Source organism: Salmo trutta, chromosome 12 (genome assembly GCF_901001165.1).
Source record: "Salmo trutta chromosome 12, fSalTru1.1, whole genome shotgun sequence".
In the NCBI taxonomy this organism is placed as follows: Eukaryota; Metazoa; Chordata; class Actinopteri; order Salmoniformes; family Salmonidae; genus Salmo; species Salmo trutta.
The window spans coordinates 42,329,656-42,344,958 of NC_042968.1; the positions used below are offsets into that span (position 1 = coordinate 42,329,656).

At 44.8% G+C, this 15,303-nt stretch overlaps 1 protein-coding gene across 1 annotated transcript in view; it reads left to right on the top strand.

Moving 5' to 3' along the window:
- The first annotated feature begins 1,204 nt into the window (after positions 1-1,204).
- Positions 1,205-15,303, top strand: part of LOC115203572 (calcium and integrin-binding family member 2) — a 69,568-nt gene continuing 55,469 nt past the window's right edge. The window contains exons 1-2 of the mRNA XM_029768353.1: positions 1,205-1,638; positions 2,344-2,378. Coding sequence (XP_029624213.1) covers positions 1,588-1,638; positions 2,344-2,378 — 86 coding nt within the window. The 5' untranslated portion in view covers positions 1,205-1,587. The remainder of the gene's footprint in view (positions 1,639-2,343; positions 2,379-15,303) is intronic.

Sequence of the window (15,303 nt, forward strand, 5' to 3'; positions counted from 1 at the left end):
CACACAGAGACACATTCAAAGCTCCCCCACGCCCTCCATTTGGCAAATCTGATCATAACTCTATCCTCCTGATTCCTGTTTACAAGCAAAAACTCAAACAGGAAGCGCTCATTGATGCTAAGCTACAGGACTTTTTCGCTAGCACAGACTGCAATATTTTCCGGGATTCATCCAATGGCATTGAGGTGATATGAACCTGCCAGATAAGCTAAATGCCTTCTATGCTCGCTTCGAGGCAAACAATGCTGAACCGTGCATGAGAGTACCAGCTGTTCTGGGGGACTGTGTGATAACAGTCCAGGGGCCATATCATTATCACATGTAAAGTAGCCTCCTACTGTAGGGGCCATATAATTATTACATGTAAAGTAGCCTACTACTGTTGGGGCCATATCATTACCACATTTAAAGTAGCCTACTACTGTAGGGGCCATATAATTATTGCATGTAAAGTAGCCTACTACTGTAGGGGCCATATCATTACCACATGTAAAGTAGTCTACAACTGTAGACTATAGGGGCCATATAATTATCACATGTAACAGGGGCATGTGCCTCCATAAGTGAACTACAGCGATCATGTGATTTAAATGTAAATGTAAAAAAAAAATGGAACTGTGAGCTTATTGGTCTGTTAGAATTAATTGGTTGTGTGCTGTGACTGGTTGCAGGTATGAAGACACCTATATTCCTATAAAATATTGGCTAATTCCCTGTTCTGTAAATCTGTAGAGAGTAGTGAAAGACAGACTGGTAGCCTGCAAGCTGGAGTTCATTCACAGTTCACACATTTTCCATCCAGTCTCTCTGTTATGTTAATGTTTTACATGTAAGTATCCTAAGTACATTGGTACAAAGGGCTTGCCTATTTTATTAGCATTTACCAGTCTAGGCAGTCTTCGACGTTTGTCCTTAATAGTATTGCGTAATCTTCACTGTGAGTCATTTTAACTTCTATTACATTTTAAAACGACAGATTCCTCTATGGATATGATTTATATTTCTTAATATTTTTATATTCAAAACTATAGTGACATCTGTTAGATCTATATACAGTAGCTTCTGTTAGATTTAATGTATATAGCTTCTAATGGTGTTTTTAAAAGCGCCATATACCGTTTCCATAGGAACCCATCAGGTAGCTGGACAGATCTGACCAGTTGGCTGCCTAAATGACGCCGCCTGCTGGCTTGTCTTGGTCTGCAACGGTAGGCTACTGTATCGGTACTACATCCTGAAACACTCCAGTGACGAGACAACATTGAACAAGGGCAGAGTCAGTGGTACCTGACCCACCCTCGCCACGCTGCTGCTCCAAGGATGCAGGGAAAGGAATATATTTGTCTTTTTCGTCACACCTCTTTACAAAATCACCTGTTCGGAAACGAGGTCTAGGCCTACTTTCTCTGCGAATTTGCATTTCTAATCAACGCGTTTTTGTTCGTTTAAATCCACGTTTGGGTTTTATGAATCAAATCTTTCACAAGATAATGCGATGATGTCGTCTTAGATGACTGAAACAGAAATAAGCACGTCACGAACGTCCAATGTAATGTATCTGTGTGATGGGGGAAATACTCAACCAGGATGGGTAATAAGCAAACGATATTTACTGATGAACAGTTCGAGGCATATCAGGTAAAATGTGTTCAAATTGTTTTTCTTTCATCTCGTTTAGGCTACTTAATTTCCATATTGTTAAATCAAAATACATGTAACAACAATATTTATTGTGGATTAAGTAACTTAGATAGGCCTATTTATATTTATTAACCCATATTTTTAATTAAAAAAAACATCAGGAAATTAATCTGACATGATGAATTGCAAATGGCCATAATGGAAAGTAAGTTTATTTTCAGGCAAATGTATCTTTCTTTTACACACTGAGATAATTTTCCGCACGCTATTGTTGTTTATTGTTGGGTGGTTGAGATAAGTCCCAGGGAGGTGGACTACTGGCTATATACTGTGAGATTCCATCCCTAACGGAACCCTATTCCCTATTACCAGAACCCTTATCAAAAGTAGTGCGCTGTATAGGAAATAGGGTGTCATTTAGCTGATACACTAAATTATCACGGAGGTGTACAGGTTTGGTTACCACCAAACAAAGGAATAAATATGCTTGTTTCATAATAGCGCCACGTAAACCTGTGTATGATTTGATTTGTTGTAAACCCCATTGAGCATGAGGTACCTCATCTAAACTCTCCCAGGGTTTAGTGCCCAATGGTTGGCATCAAATGAGGGCGGCTGCCACACCGCCCATCTTTTAAACCTGCTCGCTTTTTCGTCCTGTTCATTCAAACGGGATTTTAACGTTCCTTTGTCTCTTTACAGGACTGCACATTCTTCACACGCAAAGAAATCCTACAGTAAGTTTATTTTATACGGTGCATGTGCTTTACCATCCGTATGTTAACACAATGGATCTGAGACTGTTCATTCCACTTCCCTTTATTCATGAAACACATGATGACCATGGACTGAGGCTGCAATGGTTACTTAACCCAGTGAGCACAAGACGTTGAACATACCTATTGTCTTGTGCTCATAGGGATTATTGTCACACAGCACAGGAGGTTGGTGGCACCTTCATTTGGGAGAACGGGCTCGTGGTAATGACTGGAGCGGAATTGGTGGAATGGTATCAAATACATCAAAATCATGGTTTCCAGGTGTTTGATGCCGTTCCATTTGCTCCGGACATTATTATGAGCAGTTTTCCCCTCAGCAGTCTCTGTGTAACCAGTCCAGTCTTTAGAATTCACAAACTAAAAATGGGTTAATGCACTTCTTTCCATTGGAAACCAAGCCCAGCCAGCAGCTGCAGCCTTCATTAGTTTAACCAAAGCCCAGCCAGCAGCTGCAGCCTTCATTAGTTTAACCAAAGCCCAGCCAGCAGCTGCAGCCTTCATTAGTTTAACCAAAGCCCAGCCAGCAGCTGCAGCCTTCATTAGTTTAACCAAAGCCCAGCCAGCAGCTGCAGCCTTCATTAGTTTAACCAAAGCCCAGCCAGCAGCTGCAACCTTCATTAGTTTAACCAAAGCCCAGCCAGCAGCTGCAGCCTTCATTAGTTTAACCAAAGCCCAGCCAGCAGCTGCAGCCTTCATTAGTTTAACCAAAGCCCAGCCAGCAGCTGCAGCCTTCATTAGTTTAACCAAAGCCCAGCCAGCAGCTGCAGCCTTCATTAGTTTAACCAAAGCCCAGCCAGCAGCTGCAGCCTTCATTAGTTTAACCAAAGCCCAGCCAGCAGCTGCAACCTTCATTAGTTTAACCAAAGCCCAGCCAGCAGCTGCAGCCTTCATTAGTTTAACCAAAGCCCAGCCAGCAGCTGCAGCCTTCATTAGTTTAACCAAAGCCCAGCCAGCAGCTGCAGCCTTCATTAGTTTAACCAAAGCCCAGCCAGCAGCTGCAACCTTCATTAGTTTAACCAAAGCCCAGCCAGCAGCTGCAGCCTTCATTAGTTTAACCAAAGCCCAGCCAGCAGCTGCAACCTTCATTAGTTTAACCAAAGCCCAGCCAGCAGCTGCAGCCTTCATTAGTTTAACCAAAGCCCAGCCAGCAGCTGCAGCCTTCATTAGTTTAACCAAAGCCCAGCCAGCAGCTGCAACCTTCATTAGTTTAACCAAATCCCAGCCAGCAGCTGCAACCTTCATTAGTTTAACCAAAGCCCAGTCAGCAGCTGCAACCTTCATTAGTTTAACCAAAGCCCAGCCAGCAGCTGCAACCTTCATTAGTTTAACCAAAGCCCAGCCAGCAGCTGCAGCCTTCATTAGTTTAACCAAAGCCCAGCCAGCAGCTGCAACCTTCATTAGTTTAACCAAAGCCCAGCCAGCAGCTGCAACCTTCATTAGTTTAACCAAAGCCCAGCCAGCAGCTGCAACCTTCATTAGTTTAACCAAAGCCCAGCCAGCAGCTGCAGCCTTCATTAGTTTAACCAAAGCCCAGCCAGCAGCTGCAGCCTTCATTAGTTTAACCAAAGCCCAGCCAGCAGCTGCAACCTTCATTAGTTTAACCAAACCCAGCCAGCAGCTGCAACCTTCATTAGTTTAACCAAAGCCCAGCCAGCAGCTGCAACCTTCATTAGTTTAACCAAAGCCCAGCCAGCAGCTGCAACCTTCATTAGTTTAACCAAAGCCCAGCCAGCAGCTGCAGCCTTCATTAGTTTAACCAAAGCCCAGCCAGCAGCTGCAGCCTTCATTAGTTTAACCAAAGCCCAGCCAGCAGCTGCAGCCTTCATTAGTTTAACTAAAGCCCAGCCAGCAGCTGCAACCTTCATTAGTTTAACCAAAGCCCAGCCAGCAGCTGCAACCTTCATTAGTTTAACCAAAGCCCAGCCAGCAGCTGCAGCCTTCATTAGTTTAACCAAAGCCCAGCCAGCAGCTGCAACCTTCATTAGTTTAACCAAACCCAGCCAGCAGCTGCAACCTTCATTAGTTTAACCAAAGCCCAGCCAGCAGCTGCAACCTTCATTAGTTTAACCAAAGCCCAGCCAGCAGCTGCAGCTTCATGAAATAAAGGTTAAAATCTCACCTTTCTGGTAAAAATATAGCTGTTTTTAAGCTAGTTTCCCGCAACTCTACCCATTTTGTCATGGGGCTGAGAGAATGTTGTTAGTTTTAAACCTAAATTCCTGCAACTCTAGACATTTTGCCATCGGGCTGAGAGAAAATGTGCATTTTCTGAAATTGTACACATTTTTCCTTGGCTTAGGCCATGTTCTGAAACCTGTGTCGCACGAAGCAATTTGGACACAATTTCTGTTGCCGATGCCAAGTTACAAGTGACGTCATCAACTTTGCTGAAACACAAACCTGTCATACATCACATCATGTTTTCATAAATGATTTGTTTATCCAAATGTTTAGTAATTGTAACCACATCAATATAGACAGCTAGTTGCCTATTTGCCAACCACGTTTTTGATGTATTTGATACCCTTGATGATGAGCTGAGTTTAGCTAGCTAGCTAGTGCAGTTCATGTTAAACAATTTACAGTTGAAGTCGGAAGTTTACATACACTTAGGTTGGAGTCATTAAAACTCGTTTTTCAACCACTCCACAAATGTCTTGTTAACAAACTATAGTTTTGGCAAGTCGGTTAGGACATCTACTTTGAGCATGACACAAGTAATTTTTCCAACAATTGTTTACAGAAAGATTATTTCACTTATAATTCACTGTATCACAATTCCAGTGGGTCAGAAGTTTACATACACTAAGTTGACTGTGCCTTTAAACAGCTTGGAAAATTCCAGAAAAGTATGTCAAGGCTTTAGAAGGTTCTGATAGGCTAATTGACATCATTTGAGTCAATTGGTGTTGTACCTGTGGATGTATTTCAAGGCCTACCTTCAAACTCAGTGCCTCTTTGCTTGACATCATGGGAAAATCAAAAGAAATCAGGCAAGACCTCAGAAAAACATTTGTAGACCTCCACAAGTCTGGTTCATCCTTGGGAGCAATTTCCGAACGCCTGAAGGTACCACGTTCATCTGTACAAACAATAGTATGCAAGTATAAACACCATGGGACCACGCAGCCGTCATACCGCTCAGGAAGGAGACGAGTTCTGTCTCATAGAGATGAACGTTCTTTGGTGCGAAAAGTGCAAATCAATCCCAGAACAACAGCAAAGGACCTTGTGAAGATGCTGGAGGAAACAGGTACAAAGTATCTATATTCACAGTAAAACGAGTCCTATATCGACATAACGTGAAAGACCGGTCAGCAAGGAAGAAGCCACTGCTCCAAAACCGACTTAAAAAAGCCAGACTACGGTCTGCAACTGCACATGGGGACAAAGATCGTACTTTTTGGAGAAATGTCCTCTGGTCTGATGAAACAAAAAGGGAACTGTTTGGCCATAATGACCATCGTTATGTTTGGAGGAAAAAGGGGGAGGCTTGCAAACAGAAGAACACCATCCCAACCGTGAAGCACGGGGGTGGCAGCATCATGTTGTGGGGGTGCTTTACTGCAGGAGGGACTGGTGCACTTCACAAAATAGATGGCATCATGAGGGAGGAAAATGATGTGGATATATTGAAGCAACATCTCAAGACATCAGTCAGGAAGTTAAAGCTTGGTCGCAAATGGGTCTTCCAAATGGACAATGACCCCAAGCATTCTTCCAAAGTTGTGGTAAAATGGCTTAAGGACAACAAAGTCAAGGTATTGGAGTGGCCATCACAAAGCCCTGACCTCAATCCTATAGAATATTTGTGGGCAGAACAGAAAAAACACTGCCTTGACTGTGGGCTTTCAGCTAACTCCTAGTCTCCAGTCCACACTGCCTTGCCTGTAACTTGGAGTGTCTCCAAAGAGAGGGCATCTCTGTCTCCCCCCTCTCCCTCTCTCCCTCTCTCTCCCTCTCTCCCTCTCTCCCTCTCTCCCTCTCTCTCTCTCCCTCTCTCCCTCTCTCTCCCTCTCTCTCCCTCTCTCTCCCTCTCTCTCTCTCTCTCTCCCTCCCTCCCTCTCTCCCTCTCTCCCTCTCCCCTCCCTCCCTTGTTCTCTCTTTTTGCTGGCCTCAGTATTCTAAAGCAATGAAATTCCTGAAGGGTTGCTAGTGCCCTTCCAGAGTGACTTATGGTAGGAAATCGCTCCCCGCTTACAATTAAAAACCTGTAGGAGCTTGTTTTTGTTTTTTTTAAACCAATAGCCATTTGTTTTCTTGAAATATACTGTAGGTCAGGGCCACTTCAATAATCCTCTGAAGTTGCAAAGCTGCATCGGCAACATTAAAATGACGTATTGGATGTAGATTCCTATTAACACACACTTATTGTCTTTTGATGCGTTGTAGATGACCAATGTATAGTGTAGTGCTGGTCGTTTGCTGATAGTTGCAGACTAATTTGCTGTAATACTCTGTACTCTCTCCTTGTTAATCAGACTGATACATCTGTCTGTAATACTGATACTCTACAGTATATATTTCTACCCTACAGTATATACTGCTACTCTACAGTATATACTGCTACCCTACAGTATATCCTGCTACCCTATAGTATATACTGCTACCCTACAGAATCTACTCCTACTCTACAGTATATACTCCTACTCTACAGTATATACTGCTACCCTACAGTATATACTTCTACCCTACAGTATATACTGCTACCCTACAATATATACTTCTACCCTACAGTATATACTGCTACCCTACAGTATATACTCCTACTCTACAGTATATACTCCTACTCTACAGTATATACTGCTACCCTACAGTATATACTGCTACTCTACAGTATATACTTCTACCCTACAGTATATACTTCTACCCTACAGTATATACTGCTACCCTACAATATATACTTCTACCCTACAGTATATACTTCTACCCTACAGTATATACTGCTACCCTATAGTATATACTGCTACTCTACAGTATATACTCCTACTCTACAGTATATACTCCTACTCTACAGTATATACTGCTACCCTACAGTATATACTGCTACTCTACAGTATATACTGCTACTCTACAGTATATACTGTACAGTATTTTGTCTGGGAAAAACTAACTAAAACTTGCTGAATGTTTGCGGAAAATTTAATTCTTAACAGAGTCTGTATTTTCTGTAACGGTTTAATCCTTCCCTTGTGTTGGAAAAGGATATCCACTTATGTTCCGGGTCAGTTTGACCCAGGACAGTAGCCCTTATCACCATGTCGATCAATCCATCCTACATTCATCGTTTCAAGTTATGAAGTGAACATGATCTACCTGTCCAATAGTCAGTTGATTCCCTTTTAACCAGACATCCCATAATAGGGGATTGTTTACTGTCAACAACACCCTCTTTCTTCCACTGATTCTGATTTCTGGCTGTGGTAACACACCTCTCTGTTCTGCTATGGTGAACCCCTCCAGGATTTATGGAGGCCACTTTTCCATTCTGTCACGACTTCTACCGAAGTCGATACCCCTCTTTGTTCGAGTGGTGCTCGGTGGTCGACGTCACCGGTCTTCTAGCTATCACTGATCCATTTTTCATTATCCATTGGTTTTGTCTTGTTTCTTTTCACACCTGGTTCCAATTCCATTCATTACCTGTTGTGTATTTGACCCTCTGTTTCCCCTCATGTCCTTGTCTGAGATTGTTTGATGTTATTGTGTTCGTGTTGTTTTTATTAGGTGTGCGACGGGTATGTGTACCCATTTAGAGTTTTGTATATATTCTCTTTTTGGAGTTTGTTTAAAAAGTGTATTAAACTTCTCCACTTATATTAAGTTTGTTTCTCCTGCGCCTGACTTCCCTGTCACCTACACACACACACACACGTCGATGACAGATTCTCGGTGGTTAAGGAGTGGAGTAATCTATAATTGTTTTTGTCGACTCCACACCTCTACGGTTCTGCTTCTCACCTCATAGTGCTTTAAGTGACTGAATTTGAATGTGTGTTCCAACTAAGGTATTAAGTAAACAGTAGAGATGACTTATCCATGAGTCAATTCAATTCCCTCCATATGTCCCATAATAGTTCATCTAATTTAAAACAACCTCCTCCTTGATTCCACTTTCTCCACGGTCTGTTTTCCGGGTGTGGTAACAGTTGGTACACCTCGGTTCCTCTGGACGTTGCTGTTCTTCAAACTGAGAGCCACTTCCTTTCTGTTATACCAGGACAGGATGTACCTCACCTCAACTTCCTTTCTGTTATACCAGGACAGGATGTACCTCACCTCAACTTCCTTTCTGTTATACCAGGACAGGATGTACCTCACCTCAACATCCTTTCTGTTATACCAGGACAGGATGTACCTCACCTCAACTTCCTTTCTGTTATACCAGGACAGGATGTACCTCACCTCAACATCCTTTCTGTTATACCAGGACAGGATGTACCTCACCTCAACATCCTTTCTGTTATACCAGGACAGGATGTACCTCACCTCAACATAGTTCATTCAGACCAGAGAGGTTCTACTGAGCCTGGTTTTCAGAGGTATGACGCACACACTGTCCCCAAGATGGATGGTTGCAATCGCCAGCGATGTGCCACAAATGACCCAATAAAACGGCAGCACACCAAGCTGTAGTGTGAATCATGAGGAGAGGAGGGGCACCTGGCCGCCCGGCTGCTAAGCAATATATGGATGGGATTTACTAAGTCATTAGTAGTGGGGCTAGCTCTCTCTCTCTCTCTCCCACTCTCTGTCTCTCTCTCTCTTTCTTTCCCACTCTCTTTCTCTTTCCGTCTCTCTCTCTGTCTTGCTTTCACTCTTCTCTCTCTCTCTCACTGCCTCTCTCTCTCTCCTTCTCTTCTCTCTATCTCTATCTCTCTCTCTCTCCATCTCCTCTCTCTCTCTTCTCTCTCTCTGCAGGCTGGCTGTGTGGGGTAATGGTGTCAGAGCTATAAAGTGAGGTTTTATTTGTGAGCTGATGGATTTGTTATAGGGATCCGTTTCAGTAATGTTGGTAATCAAAGGACAAAGTCATGATGAAATGACATAGGGTGACAGTGGAGGAGGAGTTCCAGACTCCAGGGCCGGCGCCACAACCAATCAGTTGGACGGGGCATTTCATTTCCATGGGGGGGGGGGTCACGTGACCTCCTACTATGTGCAACATTTTCTATGGGTTTTATATTAACTGACATGTCGTTTTACTCTAAAAATCTATTCCCTTTTAATGTGCCGTGAATACAACCAGTCATGATGTTTTAATCTGATTTGTCAGACAAATCACTTTAAAAAAAAATGAGGTTACCATCCAAAATTGAGATGACGCTGGAGAGACGAAGCAGGTACTGGGAGTAAAACACTTAATAAAGATGGACATGGAACGAGACAGGAACAGCGTCAGCAGACTAATACTAAAGACAAAAACAATACAATGCAGCAGCAGGGAACAGAGCTGGGAACGGACAAATATAGGGGAGGAGATAAACAGGTGATGTTTGAGTCCAGGTGAGTCCAATAACGCTGATGCACGTGACGAGGGAAGGCAGGTGTGCGTGATGCTGGGCAGCCTGGCGCCCTCAAGTGCCAGGGGGAGGGAAGAGCGGGAGCAGACGTGACAGTACCCCCCCTCTTGGGGCGCCACCCGGCATCCCACCTGGGCGAACCGGCCGAGACATGGGCGCTGGGCAAGCCGGTTGGGGCGTGGAAGCCCGACGAACCGGCAGGAGCGTGAGAGCCTGGCGAGCCGGCTGAGGCATGGGAGCCTGACGATCCGGCTAATGCAAGACGCCTGTCGATCCCGCTGCAGAGAAAGGGAGCCCGATGATCCGGTTGAGAGTGACGTGGGATGGGAAGCAGCCGAGCCAAGGAAACCTCTCGAGCCAGCCAGGGCGTGGAAGCCCGACGGGCTGGCTTAGGCACCCCCGGTTCCATCGGCGGCGGAATCCACCCCAACGTCACCAACAAAACAAAAAACTCCTGGACCCAGCTGGGCGAACAAGAACTGACGATCCGGCTGAGGCCCGACGTGGGATGGGCGCCAACCGAGCCAGCTAGGGCATGGAAGCCCGACGAGCTGGCTAGGCACCCCCGGTTCCATCGGCGGCGACCCAGAACCGTTGCCACCATACCAACCGGAACGCCAGTACTCCCCGATGCTTCGTATGAGGGCTGCTGCATTCTGCCACATGGAATGACGCTGGAGAGACGAAGCAGGTACTGGGAGTAAAACACTTAATAAAGATGGACATGGAACGAGACAGGAACAGCGTCAGCAAACTAATACTAAAGACAAAAACAATACAATGCAGCAGCGGGGAACAGAGCTGGGGAACTGACTAATATAGGGTAGGAAAAGAACAGGTGATGAGTGAGTCCAGGTGAGTCCAATAACGCTGAAGCGAGCGACGAGGGAGGGCAGGTGTGCGTGATGCAGGGTAACCTGGCGCCCTCAAGTACCAGGGGGAGGGAAGAGCGGGAGCAGACGTGACACGCTGTGCACCCGCCAACCTTCCTTCAATTCGCAAATGGCTGAAACTATCTCACCAGGAGAAAGCATCCGATCGAGTGAAACAGCGCCCCTCTGTCTTACTATATTTTTATTTATTTATTTATTTCACCTTTATTTAACCAGGTAGGCAAGTTGAGAACAAGTTCTCATTTACAATTGCGACCTGGCCAAGATAAAGTAAAGCAGTTCGACAACATACAAAAACATAGAGTTACACATGGAGTAAAACAACATACAATCAATGATGCAGTAGAAAAAATAAGACTATATACAATGTGAGCAAATGATGTGAGATAAGGGAGGTAAAGGCAAAAAAATGCCATGGTGGCAAAGTAAATAAAGTATGGCAAGAAAAACACTGGAATGGTAGATTTGTAGTTTGAAGAAAGTTAAAAGTTAAAATATAAATAATATGGTGCAAAGGAGCAAAATAAATAAAATAAATAAATACAGTAGGGGAAAAGGTAGTAGTTTGGGCTCAATTAAAGAAGGGCTATGTACAGGTGCAGTGATCTGTGAGCTGCTCTGACAGCTGGTGCTTAAAGCTAGTGAGGGAGATAAGTGTTTCCAGTTTCAGAGATTTTTGTAGTTCGTTCCAGTCATTGGCAGCTGAGAACTGGAAGGAGAGACGACCAAAGGAGGAGTTGGCTTTAGGGGTGACCAGAGAGATATACCTGCTGGAGCGCGTGCTACAGGTGGGTGCTGCTATGGTGACCAGTGAGCGGAGATAAGGGGGGACTTTACCTAGCAGGGTCTTGTAGATGACCTGGAGCCAATGTGTTTGGCGACGATTATGAAGTGAAGGCCAGCCAACGAGAGCATACAGGTCGCAGTGGTGGGTTGTATATGGGGCTTTGGTGACAAAACGGATGGCACTGTGATAGACTGCATCCAGCTTGTTGAGTAGGGTATTGGAGGCTATTTTGTAAATGACATCGCCGAAGTCGAGGATTGGTAGGATGGTCAGTTTTACGAGGGTATGTTTAGCAGCATGAGTGAAGGATGCTTTGTTGCGAAATAGGAAGCCAATTCTAGATTTCACTTTGGATTGGAGATGATTGATGTGAGTCTGGAAGGAGAGTTTACAGTCTAACCAGACACCTAGGTATTTGTAGTTGTCCACAAATTCTAAGTTATGTATATGTAACCCATGTATCTGATGCTGTCTGGACAAAAAGAGTATGACATGCCAGACAGCATCAGATACATGGTCTACACATACTGAGACAGAGAGGTGCTGTTTCACTGTCCAGACAGCATCAGATACATGGTCTACACATACTGAGACAGAAAGGTGCTGTTTCACTGTCCAGACAGCATCAGATACATGGTCTACACATACTGAGACAGAGTGGTGCTGTTTCACTGTCCAGACAGCATCAGATACATGGTCTACACATACTGAGACAGAGAAGTGCTGTTTCACTGTCCAGACAGCATCAGATACATGGTCTACACATACTGAGACAGAGAGGTGCTGTTTCACTGTCCAGACAGCATCAGATACATGGTCTACACATACTGAGACAGAGAGGTGCTGTTTCGCTGTCCAGACAGCATCAGATACATGGTCTACACATACTGAGACAGAAAGGTGCTGTTTCACTGTCCAGACAGCATCAGATACATGGTCTACACATACTGAGACAGAGTGGTGCTGTTTCACTGTCCAGACAGCATCAGATACATGGTCTACACATACTGAGACAGAGAGGTGCTGTTTCACTGTCCAGACAGCATCAGATACATGGTCTACACATACTGAGACAGAGAGGTGCTGTTTCACTGTCCAGACAGCATCAGATACATGGTCTACACATACTAAGACAGAGAGATGCTGTTTCACTGTCCAGACAGCATCAGATACATGGTCTACACATACTGAGACAGAGGTGCTGTTTCACTGTCCAGACAGCATCAGATACATGGTCTACACATACTGATACAGAGAGGTGCTGTTTCACTGTCCAGACAGCATCAGATACATGGTCTACACATACTGAGACAGAGAGGTGCTGTTTCACTGTCCAGACAGCATCAGATACATGGTCTACACATACTGAGAGAGAGAGGTGCTGTTTCACTGTCCAGACAGCATCAGATACATGGTCTACACATACTGAGACAGGGAGGTGCTGTTTCACTGTCCAGACAGCATCAGATACATGGTCTACACATACTGAGACAGGGAGGTGCTGTTTCACTGTCCAGACAGCATCAGATACATGGTCTACACATACTGAGACAGAGAGGTGCTGTTTCACTGTCCAGACTGCATCAGATACATGGTCTACACATACTGAGACAGAGTGGTGCTGTTTCGGTGTCCAGACAGCATCAGATACATGGTCTACACATACTGAGACAGAGAAGTGCTGTTTCACTGTCCAGACAGCATCAGATACATGGTCTACACATACTGAGACAGAGAGGTGCTGTTTCACTGTCCAGACAGCATCAGATACATGGTCTACACATACTGAGACAGAGAGGTGCTGTTTCACTGTCCAGACAGCATCAGATACATGGTCTACACATACTGAGACAGAAAGGTGCTGTTTCACTGTCCAGACAGCATCAGATACATGGTCTACACATACTGAGACAGAGTGGTGCTGTTTCACTGTCCAGACAGCATCAGATACATGGTCTACACATACTGAGACAGAGAGGTGCTGTTTCACTGTCCAGACAGCATCAGATACATGGTCTACACATACTGAGACAGAGAGGTGCTGTTTCACTGTCCAGACAGCATCAGATACATGGTCTACACATACTGAGACAGAGAGATGCTGTTTCACTGTCCAGACAGCATCAGATACATGGTCTACACATACTGAGACAGAGGTGCTGTTTCACTGTCCAGACAGCATCAGATACATGGTCTACACATACTGAGACAGAGAGGTGCTGTTTCACCGTCCAGACAGCATCAGGTACATGGTCTACACATACTGAGACAGAGAGGTGCTGTTTCACTGTCCAGACAGCATCAGATACATGGTCTACACATACTGATACAGAGAGGTGCTGTTTCACTGTCCAGACAGCATCAGATACATGGTCTACACATACTGAGACAGAGAGGTGCTGTTTCACTGTCCAGACAGCATCAGATACATGATCTACACATACTGAGACAGAGAGATACTTTTTTACTGTCCAGACAGCATCAGATACATGGTCTACACATACTGAGACAGAGAGGTGCTGTTTCACTGTCCAGACAGCATCAGATACATGGTCTACACATACTGAGACAGAGAGGTGCTGTTTCACTGTCCAGACAGCATCAGATACATGGTCTACACATACTGAGACAGAGAGGTGCTGTTTCACTGTCCAGACAGCATCAGATACATGGTCTACACATACTGAGACAGGGAGGTGCTGTTTCACTGTCCAGACAGCATCAGATACATGGTCTACACATACTGAGACAGAGTGGTGCTGTTTCACTGTCCAGACAGCATCAGATACATGGTCTACACATACTGAGACAGAGAGGTGCTGTTTCACTGTCCAGACAGCATCAGATACATGGTCTACACATACTGAGACAGAGAGGTGCTGTTTCACTGTCCAGACAGCATCAGATACATGGTCTACACATACTGAGACAGAGAGGTGCTGTTTCACTGTCCAGACAGCATCAGATACATGGTCTACACATACTGAGAGAGAGAGGTGCTGTTTCACTGTCCAGACAGCATCAGATACATGGTCTACACATACTGAGACAGAGAGGTGCTGTTTCACTGTCCAGACAGCATCAGATACATGGTCTACACATACTGAGACAGAGAGGTGCTGATTCACTATCCAGACAGCATCAGATACATGGTCTACACATACTGAGACAGAAAGGTGCTGTTTCACTGTCCAGACAGCATCAGATACATGGTCTACACATACTGAGACAGAGTGGTGCTGTTTCACTGTCCAGACAGCATCAGATACATGGTCTACACATACTGAGACAGGGAGGTGCTGTTTCACTGTCCAGACAGCATCAGATACATGGTCTACACATACTGAGACAGAGAGGTGCTGTTTCACTGTCCAGACAGCATCAGATACATGGTCTACACATACTGAGACAGAGAGGTGCTGTTTCACTGTCCAGACTGCATCAGATACATGGTCTACACATACTGAGACAGAGTGGTGCTGTTTCGGTGTCCAGACAGCATCAGATACATGGTCTACACATACTGAGACAGGGAGGTGCTGTTTCACTGTCCAGACAGCATCAGATACATGGTCTACACATACTGAGACAGAGTGGTGCTGTTTCACTGTCCAGACAGCATCAGATACATGGTGTACACATACTGAGACAGAGAGGTGCTGTTTCACTGACCAGACAGC